Source organism: Hyperolius riggenbachi, chromosome 6 (genome assembly GCF_040937935.1).
Source record: "Hyperolius riggenbachi isolate aHypRig1 chromosome 6, aHypRig1.pri, whole genome shotgun sequence".
Lineage (NCBI taxonomy): Eukaryota > Metazoa > Chordata > Amphibia > Anura > Hyperoliidae > Hyperolius > Hyperolius riggenbachi.
Window position 1 is genome coordinate 360,071,411 of NC_090651.1, and position 18,231 is coordinate 360,089,641.

General features: G+C 45.2%; 1 protein-coding gene across 2 annotated transcripts; it reads left to right on the forward strand.

Annotated features, from left to right (window-relative positions):
- The first annotated feature begins 664 nt into the window (after positions 1–664).
- On the forward strand, positions 665–11,232 carry UBXN10 (UBX domain protein 10). Of its 2 annotated transcripts, none has more exons than XM_068243213.1 (2): positions 665–752; positions 10,268–11,232. In XM_068243213.1, exon 2 carries the CDS (start codon positions 10,283–10,285, stop codon positions 11,033–11,035), a length of 753 nt encoding a protein of 250 aa, XP_068099314.1. In that variant the 5' UTR covers positions 665–752; positions 10,268–10,282; the 3' UTR covers positions 11,036–11,232. The 2 variants fall into 2 exon arrangements, with proteins under 2 accessions (XP_068099314.1, XP_068099313.1); XM_068243212.1 differs by having other exon boundaries at positions 685–791.
- Positions 11,233–18,231: the final 6,999 nt, after the last annotated feature.

Sequence of the window (18,231 nt, forward strand, 5' to 3'; positions counted from 1 at the left end):
GGCTCTATGCAGTAGGGCTTGTAGCACTGAGAGGTAAGGGCTTGTAACACCAAGAGGCACAGACTAACCAGCAAGCTCATGGTGACCCAGAACTCATTGGAGTGTGTAAGAGACTACAATGGTCCTAAAAGCCCCCTTACTAAGATGTTAAGAAAAACAAAAGTTTGCTTTCTTAAAACAGAAAGAATTTGTGATAACTCAGGTTGGAGTGAGCTTGAGATGTCTCCCAGTGCATCACTGCTGAATATACGCAAATTAACCATTGTACCCTGTGTAATTATGTAACTGTGAGTTATTGATTTTCAAATGTTAAAATAAAGGAAAACTGATGATAGAGAGAACCTCTGAGGTTCTACTTCTAGATTATTGCGTGATATATTTGACTAGGAGTGTGGTGGGGCGTGGTTAGGGTGTGTCGTGGGCGTGTCCCTCTTTCTTATCTCTACAGGTTGGGAGGCGTGGCCTTGTAGGATCTGATCACCAAGAACGCCAGACACGATGACGTGTTATGTGTTGGAAAACATGGGCAGCCGCAGCCTGTAGTGCTGTGTGATCATCTCCTTCTCCTACCGCAGCGCGTCCCTCCCACCGACAACATGGCGGCCTGCGCTGCAGCGACGCTTCCGGGAGGCCGCGCACCGGGGTGTGAACGTCATAACGTCGGCGCGGAGCGTGTGACGCGCTGGTTGCCCGGGTAACGAATGGTTGTTTACTGGCTGAAGCAGGGCAGACAGATGGCGGCCGGTGGAGAGGTGACTGCAGCTTCCCGGGAGGGGGTGACAGGACTGGGGGTAATTATACCGGAGGGGCGGCTGGGGGGCAGTTTCATTGTGGGGAGGGTTGTCATGACATGAGCAGATGGAGGGGGAATGTGATTAGGAATGGCCTCTGTGGGGTACATACCGTAATATGGGGATGATGCATTGTGGGGTAAGTAGGGAATGTTGGGGTCATTATACTGGGAGCTGAAGGGCCACAGGTGATCAATATGGAGGTGGGGGAGGGCTGTAAGGTTTGCATAGCTCCCAGCTGTCCCTCTTTCTGAGCCCTGTCCCTCTTTCCTCATCATTTGTCCCTCTTTCAGGACTGTGTCCCTCTTTCTGTGTAAATATATATATTTCTCTACTAAAAATGTGTTTGACTCTAAACTTTATTCCCATCCTTTAAATTGATATATTACTAATTTTAAAATGTTAATATGAAGGAAAATGAACCAGGATAGAAAGGACCAGTGTGGTTTGAATTATGAAACAACATTTTCTCATGAAATCTTATGGTATGCGTGACAAGGGGTTTGACGGGGGCGTGGCTTAAGTGTCCCTCTTTCTCATCTCAAAGGGCCCGTTTCCACTTGTGCGGTGCGAATCGCCGCGGTAAAGAATTTCGCATGCGGGTGTATGCAAATTTTCGTGTGAATTTGCATAAAAAATTCGCATGAATGACGCTGTATGCGAATTTAACCATGGCAGTGCCGGTGTGCATTTCCAGCGAATTCGCATGAAAGTTCGCATACCAAAGCCGCAGGCAATTTCCCTATTAAATACATTAGCGGCGATTCACATGCATTCCACACGCAGGCGAAGTCTGAGGGCTCTGCCGTGCAGAAAAATCCTGCACAGAAAAACGCTCAGGAAAACTGACAAGTGGAAACGGGCCCATCCACTTGTATTGGCTGTGCAAATCTGCATGCAGGAAACGCATGCAGGAAATGCATGTAGGAAACGCATGCAGATTCGCGATAGTGGAAACGGGCCCAAAAAGTTGGGAGGTATGTTGTCATGATATGAGCAGATGGGGGGGGGGGGGGGAAGTGTGATGGGAGTCCTGTGTCCCTCCGACCAACTTTCCTACTCATTTGTCCCTCTTTCAGGACTTTGTCCGTCTTTCTATGTAAATATATATATTTTGCGACTAAAAAATGTGTTTGACTCTAAACTTTATTCCCATCCTTTAATTTGATATATTACTAATTTTAAAATGGTAATATGAAGGAAAATGATAGAAAGGACCAGTGTGGTTTGAATTATAAAACAACATATTTTTCCTATGAAATCTTTATGATATGCATGACTAGGGGTGTGGCATGGGCATTAAGTGTCCCTCTTTCTCATCTCAAAAAGTTGGGAGGTATGGATGGGGGAGTGGCCTCTGTGGGGTACATAATATGGAAATGATGCATTTTGTGGTAAGTAGGATATGTTGGGGTCATTATACTGGGAGCTGAAGGGCCACAGGTAATCAATATGGAGGGGTGGGGGGAGGTTTTAAGGGTTGTACTATGGAGGGAGGGAGTGGCCAGTAAGTTGTGGGGTACATATGATGTGTGAGGGCAATTACAATGGCAGAAGGGGTGATCATGATGGGGTATGGTAGATAGAGGGAGTAAAATCAGGGCCGTTTCTTGGACAGTGCGGGCAGTGGCGACCGCTCTGGGCGCAGTCTGGCAAGTAGAAGAAGGGGGGCGCAGGCAAAAGGACATAACCGCTAGGGAGCTGGTGATGCGCGGTGTAGCCAAATGGAAGAAGAAAGATGATTACCAGCGCTATCACCTTACTGACTCCTCCTGGGCTGCCTGCATCTGACCTCAAATCATCATCATGTTGTGATGACACCTGTTGTCCTGTAGCGGTACTGCAGGCTATCAGTGCACGGCGCGCATGAAGGAGTCGGCTTTCTGGGCTCTCTACACCTGTGTGTGTTCCTGGTCCCTGCTTCCTCCTGGATGAGCGGATGGTCACTAGTAAGTAGGCAAATCTACTTGTGACCTGTGGCTGTGTGACTGTCCCTAAAGAGTAATGGTTAGCGTGTCCACGGGGGTGGGGGAAGGAGGCGCAATTTTTACACCCTCGCCCTGTGTGCAATTTAGCCTAGTAACTGCCCTGAGTAAAATATTTGGGGTAAAGGCATTGGCGTAGCAATAGGGGGTGCAGGGGTTGCGACCGCATCGGGGCCCTGCCTCAACCACTGTATTAGCTCTCTGTTGGTCCTGTGCTGATTAGAGTTGGGCGAACTGTTAGCCGAACTGCAGCCGAACTGTTCGGCTGCCCAACCTGTCGTGTCACTGTGGCTCTTACTACTTCCGGGTCGCAATGACCCGGAGTAGTACGTCTGCGCTGGCCCGGCGGAGCGTGTCCTAGATCGCGCTCCCGTTGCCGGGCACTTTCTGCGCATGTGTGTGACGTCACTCATGACGTCACACACATGCGCAGAGAGTGCCCGGCAACGGGAGCGCGATCTAGGACGCGTCCCGCAATCCTGGGTCGACAAGCCTGACAAGGCTTGCTATATTTACCTTCCCTGGCTCCAGCGGGGGCGCTGTTGCGTCTCTCAGCACGGAGATAGGCGGTAATAGCCGATCTCTGTCGGGTCTGCTCTACTACACAGGCGCAGTAGAGTGGCCCGCCAGCGATTGGCTATTTCCGCTTACTTTCGAGCGGAGAGCCAATACTGCGCCTGTGCTGGTGCCGGGAAGGTAAATATTTACATCCCGCCATTCCCGGAGCTTTTTCGCCGCCGCCGTGGGACACAGGAGGACGGGGGAATCCTCGATAGGATCCAAAGGCTTCCCCCACCTGAGGTGAGTACCCCCCGGGGGAGCTTTTCTTCATTACAGGTTTTCTTTAAGCTGATATATTTCTTATTTTCAAATGTTAAAATGAAAGAAAATGAACCAGGATAGAAAAGACCAGGGACAGATATGACCTCAAGGAGCAGGTTGAATGAATGCCCTTTGCTTAATATCAGAGTTGCCATTTCTGCATGTCTGATCCCTGTTCCTCCGCAGCCCCTCACATTCTGCAAGATGAAAGATAAAGCAGCACAAAGCTGTGTCCAGGATGCCAAAGCACGCCAACATTTTAAAGAGAATCTGTACTGTAAAATTCTTACAATAAAAAGCATACCATACCATGCCACTCTGTGCTGTTTCTGCCACTTCCTGCTGCAATCCTGGCTTGTAATTGCCATTTTTATGCAGTGTTTACAAACAAAAGACATAGCAAGTGATAGGCTGAGAGTAGCTCAGTGTGTGAGTCATACAGAGTGTGCAGGGGGCCTGGAGAGGGTGTGTATAGCTTCTGTCCAATCACAAGCAGCACAGCACATTCCAGCCTGACTGCCTGAGCCCGACAGAGCTGACAGAGGAGAGAAGATTAGATCATATAACAGAGATAATACAGCCACTGTGCAACTAGGAAAGGCTGCAGTTAGACAGAGCACATTAGAACAGGTATAGGAACTTATAGGATAGAAGAAATAAGGATGAAAATTTTGTTACAGAGTCTCTTTAAGGCCTCGTTCACATCATTAGCGTGCCCACTCTCATTCCTTCTGTGCGCTGCGCTGCTGATCCCATTTACTACAGGGAATGGGTCAGCCCTGCGCTTGGCCGAAAAATGCATGCAGCAGTGCAATGCGTGATCACACTGCTGCATGCATTTTTCGGCCAGTGAATGGGATCAGCAGCGCTCAGAAGCACAGATGATGTGCGATCAGGTGCGTCGCATTCCAATCGCATGGCCATTCTGCGTTATTTGAATGAAGCCTAATGTTTTTTTTAGAGAACTATTGTGGGGTAACAGCACAGCCAACCAGGGATACACCATGCAGTGCGTGCCTGACGTTCCATATAGTGTCCACGATTGAAACTCAGTGTGAAAATATTGATGTTGTTACCACCTTGTACCTTCAATATTAATCAAATCTCAGGCGAAATCTGATCAGATAGGTGGCCTTGTACTGCCCACTGCAGCTTAAAGCTATGGCATGCTTGATCGTGTACCTGTGCCCCTCCCCAACGCGCAGGATACAATGAAGGGTGTACATGGTCGGTCAGCATGATCTCACCTTTTTAATAGGATTTTTTTTTTTTTTTTTTTTAGATTTAATGGTTATATTGAAAATAAAGGGATCACCAGCTGTTCATAAAAATGTAAGCAGTTGTTAAAGGATAGTACCGGCTTTTTCCATTGTGGTAGATCCAGTAGGATCGGCTAGGTTTGGCAGGTCTGTGCCTCCTATGGGGCTCAAAACGCAAAGCGATGACATAACGCAGGTAGCCGATGCTGAAAGATGCCAAATACTTTTCTGTTCAATAGCAGGAAAGCATCAGCTAAACAAGACAAATAACATTTATATTGCGCTATTCTCCTGGAGAAGTGAAAGGGTCAGAGCTGCAGCCACTAGGGCATGCTCTATAGGCTGTAGCAGCGTTAGGGAGTCTTGCCCAAGATCTCCTTATTGAATAGGTGCTGGCTTACTGAACAGGAATATTTAATCAAAAAAAGGTTTGCACACCTAATGCACAAATCTGCATTATATAGCAATAAATGTTAGGAAACTAACGTGGGTGCTGGATCGTAATGAGACAACAGTCCCAAATAGCTAAATCAAAAAGTAAAATGACCCGCCCACCAAGTAATACTTTGCTCAAAGATAAATTGTATTCAAAAAGTGAAGCACAAAAAGTAACAAGCGTATATAGCTGTAATAGCCAATAAACATGATCAACTAGAAACACTGGAATTATATTAAAAAAAGCATAAAAATTCAACAGGTTCACATAAGCATGAAATCTGGTGTATACACTGAGTACATAAATCAGTCACAATGCACATACCGTATATACTCGCATATAAGCCGACCTGTGTGTAAGCCGAGATGCCCACTTTTCCCTCAGAAACCAGGAAAAAGTGATTGACCCGTGTATAGGCCCCCTCCACAGTAGCCAGATGTTCCCCCAGTACATGTCAGCCCCCCTCCCCATAGCCAGATGTGCCCCAGGATCATACCGCTGTGTCTCAAGAAGCCACTAGATGGCGCCATAGATATGAGACACAGCGACTGCCACACAGGAAAAATCCTCAATCATTGCACCATTGACACGCTGCTTGCATGCTGCACTCTACAAGCCAGGGGACACAGGTAGTCTTGAGCAGCGCACTCTGTACACCATGTTGCAGGGGATGGGGGGCACGGTTACAGCAGGGAGCCGGCTGGTAAGTGCAGGATCACTAGTGCAAGATCCTTACGCTCCTCTGCTCTAACAAAACCTGCTCCACCACCTGTTTTGCTCAACCGACTCACATATAAGCCGAGGGGGTAACTTTTCAGCACATTTTTTATGCTGAAAAATTAGGCTTATATGCGAGTATATACAGTAAACAGACCCAGTAGCAGTAAGCAAATAGCATACAAATGAACCATCAGTTTGAGTCCAAGAGCCCATGCTTATGTGAACCTGTTGAATTTTTATGCTTTTTAATATAATTCCAGTGTTTCTAGTTGATCATGTTTATTGGCTATTACAGCTATATACGCTTGTTACTTTTTGTGCTTCACTTTTTGAATACAATTTATCTTTGAGCAAAGAATTACTTGGTGGGCGGGTCATTTTACTTTTTGATTCACTGACCAGGAAGAGTCATACAAATACTTTATTTCGTAACATTATACAATTCTAAAAACAGTTGGCCCAAACCACGCAGCTCCCGATGAAGCGGGCATCAATACCCACGACGATACATGTAGGGCAGTTGGAAAGACTTTCCCCAGCCTCCTTCCTGATGCATTGGGCATTGTAAATGCTGGCTGTTATGCTACGTACACACATGCGACAATGATCGTTCGTTGAGAACGACGAACGAACTTTTAATTGATGAAAGAACGACCTAATTAAAGTTAGTTTTAAAAGGTGTGTAAGGATCTGATCGTTAGAAGGAACGTTACATCACATAAAGCAACCATTGCGCCTGCGCATAAAAATGAGAAGTTTCACGGAGAAATAGTGAAATGCGCATGTCAAGCCTAGTACGAACGACCGTTTCCAACGATGTACTACTTTTGCAAACGATCGTCGTTGGTTAAAATCCGCCGAGACAGAACTTTCTTTTGTAGCGATTTGGCTCGTTCGTCGTTTGCCTTAATAGTCGGTGGTTTGTTTTTTGTAACGATCGTCGTTGGTAAAGATCGGGGAACGATCGTTACAAACGACTATAGTCGCATGTGTGTACGCACCTTTAGTCTGATCCAGTGTCGTATGCACTTTTCTTACACCTACCTCACACTTTCTAGTAACCTTATATGCTGTTCCATTGAATAGTGTCATTCCACTTAGCACCTTGTATTCATTTTAATTTGTATAGGAATCTCCCATTGACACATTGTACATTTGCACTTACTGGTCATTTTATAGAACGTTTTGCACTTTATTGTCACTTTCATTAAAGCTGAATAATCAAATTGAACTAGGTTTTGGCACGGAGGGTGTTCTAACCTGAATCTGTCAATGTGATCATTTATTTATTGGTAAATCTGATAATGGAGGGAGACCTTGATTATTGGTTTTAAATGGTTTTATGAATTGTATCATGTTATGGAATTAAAGGGGCACAATGGCGAAAAATTTTAAAATGTAAAACTTGTGAAAACATAGACAAATAAGCAGCGCTGCGTAATATGTTGGCGCTTTATAAATACAATAAATAAGTACATATTTTCCAGAGCAAAATGAGCCATAAATGACTTTTCTCCTATGTTGCTGTCACTTACAGTAGGTTGTAGAAATCTGACAAGCGACAGGTTTTGGACTAGTTCATCTCTTCATGGGGGGATTCTCAGGGATTTATTTATTTTCAAAAGCACTTAGTAAATGGCATTTGCTCTGTCCCACTGCCAAACTGTGTAGCGAGCAGGGTAGCTGGCCAGCATAGTTGTTTAAATGCTTTTTAGAGAATGTCTTTATAAAGAATAAAAGCCTTGCTGAGACTCCCCTATGAAGAGATAGACTAGTTCAAAACCTGTCACTTCTGTCAGATTTCTACTACCTACTGTAAGTGACAGGAACATAGGAGAAAAGTCATTTATGGCTCATTTTACTCTGGAAAAAACATACTTCTTATTTGTCTATGTTTGCACATATTTTACATTTTACAATTTTGCGCCATAGTGCCCCTTTAAGTATTTATATATATTTTTCAACAAAAAGTGATGCATCCCATACATCTCTCGTGTTGGCAAGGCATTATGATCGATTAAAAAGGGCCAGCATATTCCGTGGTGCTGTATACAGTAAGAAACAAACATGGGATACATAAAAATACAGACATTGGCATATAATACAGAATTGGTAATTACAGTGACAGATGTAGCATGATGAACAAATCGTATAACAACTTCCAATACACAAAATAATATATGCCAAGACACAAAAGGGTGAGAGAGCCCTGCCCTTGCCAGCTTACAATCTAAGGAATTGGGGGGGGGGGGGGGGGGGTGACAAGTAGTTGGGTTGTAAAACATATGCATACCTAGAGATGGAGTGTTTTTAGGTTATCTAGTAAGGAGTACAACTTGTCTATAGGTTGAAGGTGGAACGGCTTAAGTTAAATCGTATGCTGGTCGTACAAAGTACAGTAAGTTTCGAGGGAGCGCTAAAGATTTCAAAGGTTGGAAAGTGACAAATGTGTTTTGGAAGGGATTGCAGAGAAAGGGGTGAGGCATGTGAGAAATCTTGTATACAGTGGTTTGCAAAAGTATTCGGCCCCCTTGAAGTTTTCCACATTTTGTCATAATACTGCCACAAACATGAATCAATTTTATTGGAATTCCACATGAAAGACCATTACAAAGTGGTGTACACATGAGAAGTGGAACGAAAACCATACATGATTCCAAACATTTTTTTACAAATAAATAACTGCAAAGTGGGGTGTGCATAATTATTCGACCCCCTTTGATCTGAGTGCAGTCAGTTGCCTATAGACATTGCCTGATGAGTGCTACTGACTAAATAGAGTGCACCTGTGTGTAATCTAATGTCAGTACAAATACAGCTGCTCTGTGACGGCCTCAGAGGTTGTCTAAGAGAATATTGGGAGCAACAACACCATGAAGTCCAAAGAACACACAAGACAGATCAGGGATAAAGTTATTGAGAAATGTAAAGCAGGCTTAGGCTACAAAAAGATTTCCAAAGCCTTGAACATCCCACGGAGCACTGTTCAAGCGATCATTCAGAAATGGAAGGAGTATGGCACAACTGTAAACCTACCAAGACAAGGCTGTCCACCTAAACTCACAGGCCGAACAAGGAGAGCGCTGATCAGAAATGCAGTCAAGAGGCCCATGGTGACTCTGGACGAGCTGCAGAGATCTACAGCTCAGGTGGGGGAATCTGTCCATAGGACAACTATTAGTCCTGCACTGCACAAAGTTGGCCTTTATGGAAGAGTGACAAGAAGAAAGCCATGGTTAACAGAAAAGCATAAGAAGTCCCGTTTGCAGTTTGCCACAAGCCATTTGGGGGACACAGCAAACGTGGAAGAAGGTGCTCTGGTCAGATGAGACCAAAATGGAACTTTTTGGCCAAAATGAAAAACGCTGTGTGTGGAGGAAAACTAACACTGCACATCACTGTGAACACACCATCCCCACTGTCAAATATGGTGGTGGCAGCATCATGCTCTGGGGGTGCTTCTCTTCAGCAGGGACAGGGAAGCTGGTCAGAGTTGATGGGAAGATGGATGGAGCCAAATACAGGGCAACCTTGGAAGAAAACCTCTTGGAGACTGCAAAAGACTTGAGACTGGGGCAGAGGTTCACCTTCCAGCAGGACAATGACCCTAAACATAAAGCCAGGGCAACAATGGAATGGTTTAAAACAAAACATATCCATGTGTTAGTATGGCCCAGTCAAAGTCCAGATCTAAATCCAATCAAGAATCTGTGGCAAGATCTGAAAATTGCTGTTCACAAACGCTGTCTAATCTGACTAAGCTGGAGCTGTTTTGCAAAGAAGAATGGGCAAGGATTTCAGTCTCTAGATGTGCAAAGCTGGTAGAGACATACCCTAAAAGACTGGCACTTGTAATTGCAGCAAAGGTGGTTCTACAAAGTACTGACTCGGGGCTGAATAATTACGCACACCCCACTTTGCAGTTATTTTAAATGTTTGGAATCATGTATGATTTTCGTTCCACTTCTCACGTGTACACCACTTTGTATTGGTCTTTCACGAGGAATTCCAATAAAATGGATTCATGTTTATGGCAATAATATGACAAAATGTGGAAAACTTCAAGGGGGCCGAATACTCTTGCAAACCACTGTACGTGAATGCAAGGAGGTAATTCTATAAGAGAACACAATAAGATTGTGAGCAGATCTGAGATTGCAGTTGGGTTGGCATGGTGGGATTTGTAGTTTGATGTGGCCGCAGAAGGTTCAGTCTTGCCCTAGAGACGTCATCTGGTCTCATCTCTCTTTCCAGGTACAGTGAGCGAAAATGGCATCTGCTCCGACTGGCCTTAACCCCCCTGGCACAAGAGACCCCTTACAGAGAATGCACGTGACAAGACCAAAGTCTGCCAAAGGTCGCACCCGGACCACCCCACAGGGTCTCTCTCACAATGTGGAGACCTATCAGTGCAGCACATCACCCACTTCCCTTACTCCACGACCGCCTTCAGCCCGATCCCAGTCAGGCCCCAGAATGGGACCAGATGAAGTCCCAGAGCTTCTTCACCAGCTTCCATACAGACCACCCTCGTCCAGCCTCAATCGCTACAGGGTGCTTCCGTCCATTGGTGTGGCTGGAGGACATGAGCAGCACATGGAGGAGGAACTCATTCAGCAAACCAGCGCCATGAAGCTAGCGACAGAATCCGGTAAACGTCCATCAGCCAAAGCTTTATACCGAAGTCAGTCCGGTGGTGACCAGCCAGAAAGTGGCCATACGCATTTCAAAACGATGGACTCTACAACCCCCCCAGACTCACAGGAACCATCTGAGGAGCCCAGGCTTCTCCTGGCCATCAGAACCCACACTGGCCAAAGGTTCGAGCGCCACTTCCGGCCAACAGACACGCTGTATACCGTCCTGGCCGCGGTCGGGAAGATCGATGTGCCTTATGAGGACTGCATTGTGGAGTCCATGGAAGTGCCTAGGAGGAGCTTTCTGGATCTCAGCCGGACCCTGCAGGAGTGTGGCATTCCCAACAAGTCAGTGCTGTGTATCCAGCACCTGGAGAGAGACTAGAGGACACACCAACCTGGAGCTATCCATTTCTCAGCAGCAAAGCTAACATGGGCATTTTCTCTAAGCTACACTGCAACCAAGGGATGGGAGGCCGTGCGCACATCAATGATCTCTATGGCATGGAGGAATACTTACTCTAAAAGGATAAGTGAACTAATCTACCCTAAATCAGGAATAAACTGCACCCTGATCAGTAATACAGTTACAAGTTATTAACCACCCTGGCGTTCTGATTAAATCGCCAGGGTGGCTGCGGGAGGGTTTTTTTTAAATTAAAAAAAAACTATTTCATGCAGCCAACTGAAAGTTGGCTGCATGAAAGCCCACTAGAGGGCGCTCCGGAGGCGATCTTCCGATCGCCTCCGGCGCCCAGAATAAACAAGGAAGGCCGCAATGAGCGGCCTTCCTTGTTTCGCTTATATCGTCGCCATAGCGACGAGCGGAGTGACGTCATCGACGTCAGCCGACGTCCTGACGTCAGCCGCCTCCGATCCAGCCCTTAGCGCTGGCCGGAACTTTTTGTTCCGGCTACGCTGGGCTCAGGCGGCTAGGGGGGCCCTCTTTCGCCGCTGCTCGCGGCGAATCGCCGCAGAGCGGCGGCGATCAGGCAGCACACGCGGCTGGCAAAGTGCCGGCTGCGTGTGCTGCTTTTTATTTCGTTAAAATCGGCCCAGCAGGGCCTGAGCGGCAGCCGCTGGCGGTGTTGGACGAGCTGAGCTCGTCCAGACCGCTCAGCTGGTTAAAGGATACTCAAAGTGACATCTGACATGTGTATGTACAGTGGCTGGCTAGCACACAAATAACTATGCTGTGTTCCTTTTTTTTTTTCCTTTCTCTGCCTGAAAGAGTTAAATATCAGGTATGTAAGTGGCTGATTCAGTCATGAATCAGACAGGAAGTGACTACAGTGTGGCCCTCACTGATAAGAAATTCCCCTTTTTATATCTTTCTTGCTCTCAAAAGCCATTTTCTACTAGGAAAGTGTTTTATAGTTGTAATTTCTTATCAGTAAGGGTCACACTGTAGTCACTTCCTGTCTGAGTCAGGACTGAGTCAGCCACTTACATACCTGATATTTAACTCTTTCAGGCAGAGAAAGAAAAAAAAGGAACACAGCATAGTTATTAGTGTGCTAGGCACTGTACATACACGTCTATCTCATCCTGTCACATGTCACTTCTGGTATCCTTTAAAAAAAATTTGAGGTGAGGGACATATGGTGGCTGCAGTATTTATTTCCTTTTAAACAATACCAGTTGTCTGGTATCCTGCTGATCCTTCACTTACATGAAACAAGCATGCATCTAATCTAATCAGATTTTTGTCAGAAACATCTGATCTGCCTGCTTGTTCAGGGTCTATGTCTGAAAGTACAGTAAAACCTTGGATTGAGAGTAACTTTAAGAGCACTTTGCAATACAAGCAAAAATGTTTGTGAAATTTTGACTTGATATACAGTACAAGCAAAAAAAAAAAAGCATACACGGGTCACGTCATAATCAACTGAGCCAATAGTTCTTCTCCCTTTGGTGCTGCAGGATTACTTAACCAATTAACCTTCCTGGACGTAAAAGTTACGTCCAGGCGGCCATGTGCGCTCCCGCGCGGCCAATCACACGCGTGCATGCACGCGCGCTCCCGGCCCACGGTTCGTTAGCCAGGCAATTAGTGAATCGGGCTATGTTGCCCGACCACTGATTCCTCTCCCCCACAGAAAAAGTGACAGCTTCTCTCGGAAGCTTTGCTTTTTCTGGCTCTAGCGTCCCTCTAAGCGTGCATGTTACACTTAGAGTGACGTCACTAAACAAACTCATGGCTGCCATGTTGTGGCCAAAAAGTAAAACTACACCTAAATGTAAAAAAAATATAAAAATAATCATATATTTACATTTAAAAATGACAATTTACATCCCACCTTCCAAGAAATACCCACATAAAATGTTTAATAATAATAAAAAAAAACAAAAAACATTACAATAAAAAAAATAAGAAAACATGTAAATATTTACCTAAGAGTCTAAACTTTTTAAATATCAAAGTAAAGATGAAAAATTTCTATTTTTTTTTTTTAATTATAAGCTTGTAAATAGTGATGGATGCAAAACGGAAAAAATGCACTTTTATTTTCAAATAAAATATTGTCACCATACATTGTGATAGGGACATAATTTAAATTGTGCAATAACCGGGACAAATAGGCAAATACAATATGTGGGTTTTAATTACGTAGGCATGTATTATTTTAAAACTATAATGGCCGAAAACTGAGAAATGAATTTTTCCCGTTTTTTTTCTTATTCTTCCTGTTAAAATGCATTTACAGTAAAAGTGGCTCTTAGCAAAATGTACCCCCCAAAGAAAGCCTAATTGGTGGCGGAAAAAACAAAATATAGATCAGTTCATTGTGATAAGTAGTGATAAAGTTATAGGGTTATGAATGGGAGGTGAACATTGCTCGGATGCATAAAGTGAAAACGACTGAATGCAAAGTGGTTAATCTTTTTTTTTTCCCCCCCTTGATTAACTCAGAGCCTAGAGACTATGCAAAGTCACATTTCCATTAAAGGGGCACTAGGGTGAAAAATGTTAAAATATGTGCAAACAGACAAATATGAAGTACCGGTACATTTTTTTCCAGAGTAAAATGAAACAGAAGTTACTTTTCTCCTATGTTGCTGTCACTTACAGTAGGCAGTAGAAATATGACAGAAGCGACAGGTTTTGGACTAGTCCATTTCTTCAAGGGGGGATTCTCAGGGATTTATTTATTTTCAAAAGCACTTAGTGAATGGCAGTTGCTCCGTCAAAAAACTGTGTAGTGAGCAGGGAAGCTGGCCAACATCATTGTTTAAAGAGAATCTGTACTCTAATATTCTTACACTAAAAAGCATACCATTCTATTCCTTATTTTCTCCTGGGCCCCTCTGTGCTGTTTCTGCCACTCTCTGCTGCAATCCTGGCTTGTAATTAACAGTTTTAGGCAGTGTTTACAAACAAACTAAACAGCTTGTGATAGGCTCACATAAGCAGAGTGTGTGAGTCATACAGAGTGTGCAGGGGGCCTGCAGAGGGTGTGTATCGCTTCTATCCAATCACAAGCAGCCCTGCACATTCCACACATTCAAGCCTTAGCCCGCCAGACACGACAGAGGAAAGGAGATAAGATTTATTACAGAGACAGTGCAATTAGGAAAGGCTGCAGTAAGCCAGAGCACATTAGAACAGGCATAGGAACTTATAGGATAGAAGAACTAAGGCTGAAAAATGTGTTACAAAGTCTCTTTAAATGCTTTTTAGGGAATATCTTTATAAAGCATAAAAGCCTTGCTGAGAATCCCCTATGAAGAGATGGACTAGTCCAAAACCTGTCGCTTCTGTCAGATTTCTACTACCTACTGTAAGTGGCAACAACATAGGAGAAAAGTCATTTATGGCTCATTTTACTCTGGAAAAAAAAGTACTTCTTAAAGGTCTATGTTTGCACATATTGTACAATTTTTCGCCATAGAGCCCCTTTAAATCCCCACACACCCACCCACCCCCCTGGCCCCATTGTCCTCCTCCTTCCATGTCATCCTCCCAGCTCTGCGCTGTGCGTCCCTGTTGCCCTAGCAACCACAGGGACAGCACAGAGCAGCCGGCTGAAGTGGGCTCACATGCGCAGTTCAGTTTTCACACGGACATGGACAAATGATGACACAGGGACAGTTACGGATTATTATATAGGATAACTGTTTTGGATTGTGGAACCAATAAACTGGGTTTCCATTAATTCTTATGGGGAAATTTGCTTTGATATGAGAGTGCTTTGGAATACAAGCAGGTTTCTGGAACAAATTATGCTCGCAAGCCAAGGTTCCACTGTATTAGAGGCAGAGGATCAGCATGTCTACCAGGCAATATGCATTGTTTAAAGGAAAGACATGTCAGCTTTCATATGTCTTACCTCAGGTTCCCTTAAAGGAGAACTGTAGTGAGAGTTATATGGAGACTGCCATATTGATTTCCTTTTAAGCAATACCAGTTGCCTGGCAGCCCTGCTGAGCTATTTGGCTGCAGTAGTGTGAATCACACCAGAAACATGCATGCAGCTAATCTTGTCAGATCTGACAAAAATGTCAGAAACACCTGATCTGCTGCATGCTTGTTCAGGGCCTATGGCTGAAAGTATTATGCTCGGTACACACTGAGATTTTCTGTCCGATTTACTGTCAGATCGATTATTTCCAACATGTTCGATTTTGCTTTCCGATCGATTTCCGAGCATTTTCCGATCGATCTCCTATTAAAGTGCACAGAAATCGATCGGAAAGCAAATTGAACATGTTGGAAATAATCAATCTGACAGTAAATCGGACAGAAAATCTCATAGTCTGTACCCAGCATTAGAGGCAGAGGATCCGCAGGTTAGCCAAGGAACTGGTATTGCTTAAAAGGAAATAAATATGGCTGCCACCATATACCTCTCACTACAGTTCTCCTTTAAGGATTTAGTTCTGAAGAGATTTGAGGACCCCCTGGTCACCAGTTGGTTACAGTCTCTTCCCATCCCAATCAGCCTGTGTACTGCATACACTGTCCACCAGCTTTAGTGTCTCTGCAGGATAGCTCTAGTCACATGACTTGTGGGTCAGTTCTGGGTTGCCCCTCCTGTTTCTCTGAATCCTGTTCCTGGGCACAGACAGGAACAGGAAAGGCTATGTAGCGAACACAGATCAGACCAGACTAAAGATCACAGATATGCGAGTACAGCTTTCACATAGAAATGGGCAGAAGGGAGCAAGGAGAGGAATGGAGAAGGTGGGGGAATGACATAAGAGATCATGTACTGTCATGTACAGGCTGCTGTGAAGGCAGAGCATACGTAAAGAGCCGGCATGGGGTCACGAGTAGTTACGAGTCCCTAAGGATTCACATTTGGGATTTAAATTAGGCTTAATTGCCTCAGGTGTGCGGCTGGATGAGAAGGGGTTAGTTACCCATAAATCCGTCATCCTCCCTGCGCTCCAAACAGCTTGCACACATCCTATTGGACGCGTTGCAAGCCTCACCACCGCACACTTCCTCCTTCCGGCTTGGAGGAAGTGCGCGTAGTGAGGCTTGCAACACGGCCAATAGGACTTAGGGACTTATGAGCCCATGCTTGGTAAAGAGTACGCTGTTGGGATCTCAGATCTCCTCAGGCAAACATGATCATTAACACTTTAGGGCAGGGACGCACTAGGAATCGCTGCATCGCTTTGAAATCGATTGCACAAATTGCAACCGAGTGCGATTCCTGGCGTTTTGAAGCACTTGATTTACGGTTTTGTTTTTTTTGTTCTGTGCTAATAAAGTTTTATACCTACCGGGTGTTTTGATGTCCGGCTTCTGCCCGTAGCTCCGCCCCCCTGTAGGTGCTTCTCTAGTTTGAATCAGAGAAGCACCTGTAACCTTTCCTGCGAGGGAGCAGGGCTATGACAACTGGTGAGTATAATAGACTTTTTTGATTCTTTTTTTTTTTTTTTTTTTTTTTTAAACCGTGCAAATTTTTGCAAAATTTTGCAGCGCTTCTATCTTTTTGTATTGAAGTGCAAAGCTCCCAAAATTCTCCATGTCCTATGATTGCAAATAGCCGTAATCACATTTTAGTGTAGGGAACCTATAGCTCGGGAGCCAGATGTGACTCTTTTGATGGCTGCATCTGGCTCACTTACAAATCAGTGGGGGTTGAGTCACTAAGCTACACTGCTCAAGCAGCGCAGCTTAGTGTGGCAGCGTAAGTAACATTTTTCAAAGTAGGCACGCTACTGCTGTAGCATGCACTACTAACTTACTGACGCTACCCCTCCCTCCCCCAAACTAACAGCAGTTTCAATTTTCCTATTGGGCCAATGTGTGGGGATCTTGTCCTACAAAGTGAATCAACCCCCAAGGTCAGCTAGCTAATTGTACAAGCTGTTAGTCTGTATTTCTCCTCTCTGGCTCTCGGGGAAATTGCGGATGTTGCTGAAACCCAAGAGAAGCTGAAGACGTGTCTGACAGTTCCGCTGCCCGGCCGATCAATTGTATACACATCACCATGGCAACAGGGATGTGAGCCCTCTGCTGCGCATGCAAACGGTCCCAGTTTGAAACATATTGTATGGCTCTCAGGGAAATACATTTTAAAATGTGGCGTTTATGGCTCTCAGCCAAAAAGATTCCTGACCCCACTGCAGCGTTTTTGGATCGCTGACAATTCAAAAAATTGTTTGCCAATGAAAGTCAATGGTGGGCAACCCACTAAAGTTTAGTGGGTTGCCCACCATTGACAAGCCATTTTTTGAATTGCCAGCGATCCAAAAATGCTGTAGTGAGTCCTTACAGTGGCATTATCGATCAGAGGGCTGTTTAGGGCTCATTTAATGTATGTTCACCTATTTAACATGTTCATGTATTTATACATAAGTGTGACTTTAATGTAGCCCCACTCAGTAAAGGAAATCTGAAAAAGTGCCCAATGTAGATACTTATCTCGGGAGAGGGATGTCCTGGATCCTCCATCAGCTTCCCCATCCACCTCCGCTGGCTCATTGCAGTGCTGCCACCGCATGAAAACCGCACATGTGCAGTAGCATGGACCCGATCAGGCTTCAGGGGAAAAAGCTGCGTTCAGTTGGGTCAGTGCTGCTGCACAGGTGCAGTGTGGACACGCCTCCGGGGTCTCTGCGCTGGGATGGCCTAGAGGACGAGAGGGGGAAGGCTTTCATAGACCCAGAGGCTTTCCCCTCTTGAGGTAAGTATCTACATTTGTGCATTGCAAACCTCACTGGTTTGCTCTAATGTAATCTAATTGCATTGTCTATTTAATGTGAACCTAAACCGAAGTAAAGAAAGAGTTTCACTTACCTGGGGCTTCTGCCAGCCCCCTGCAGCCACCCTGTGCCCGCTCTGGTCCCCCGCCACATCTCGCTGCCTGTGCGGACCTGGCTGTGCTCATTCTTGTTCCTGTTGGCAAGAGAATGTCCTGTTCCGACGCAGTATGAGGTTTTCTCTTATTGCACCTGCGCAGGATGCTCTTGCCGACAGGAACGCACGTGGCCAGTTCCACGCAGACACATTGGCCTGCTGACTAACAGTTGGTAGAAAGAGAAAGTAAACCGCGGCGGGGGACTGGAGGATCGTTGAGAACCAGCGTGGGAACAGAACGGCTGCAGGGGATTGGTAGATGCCCC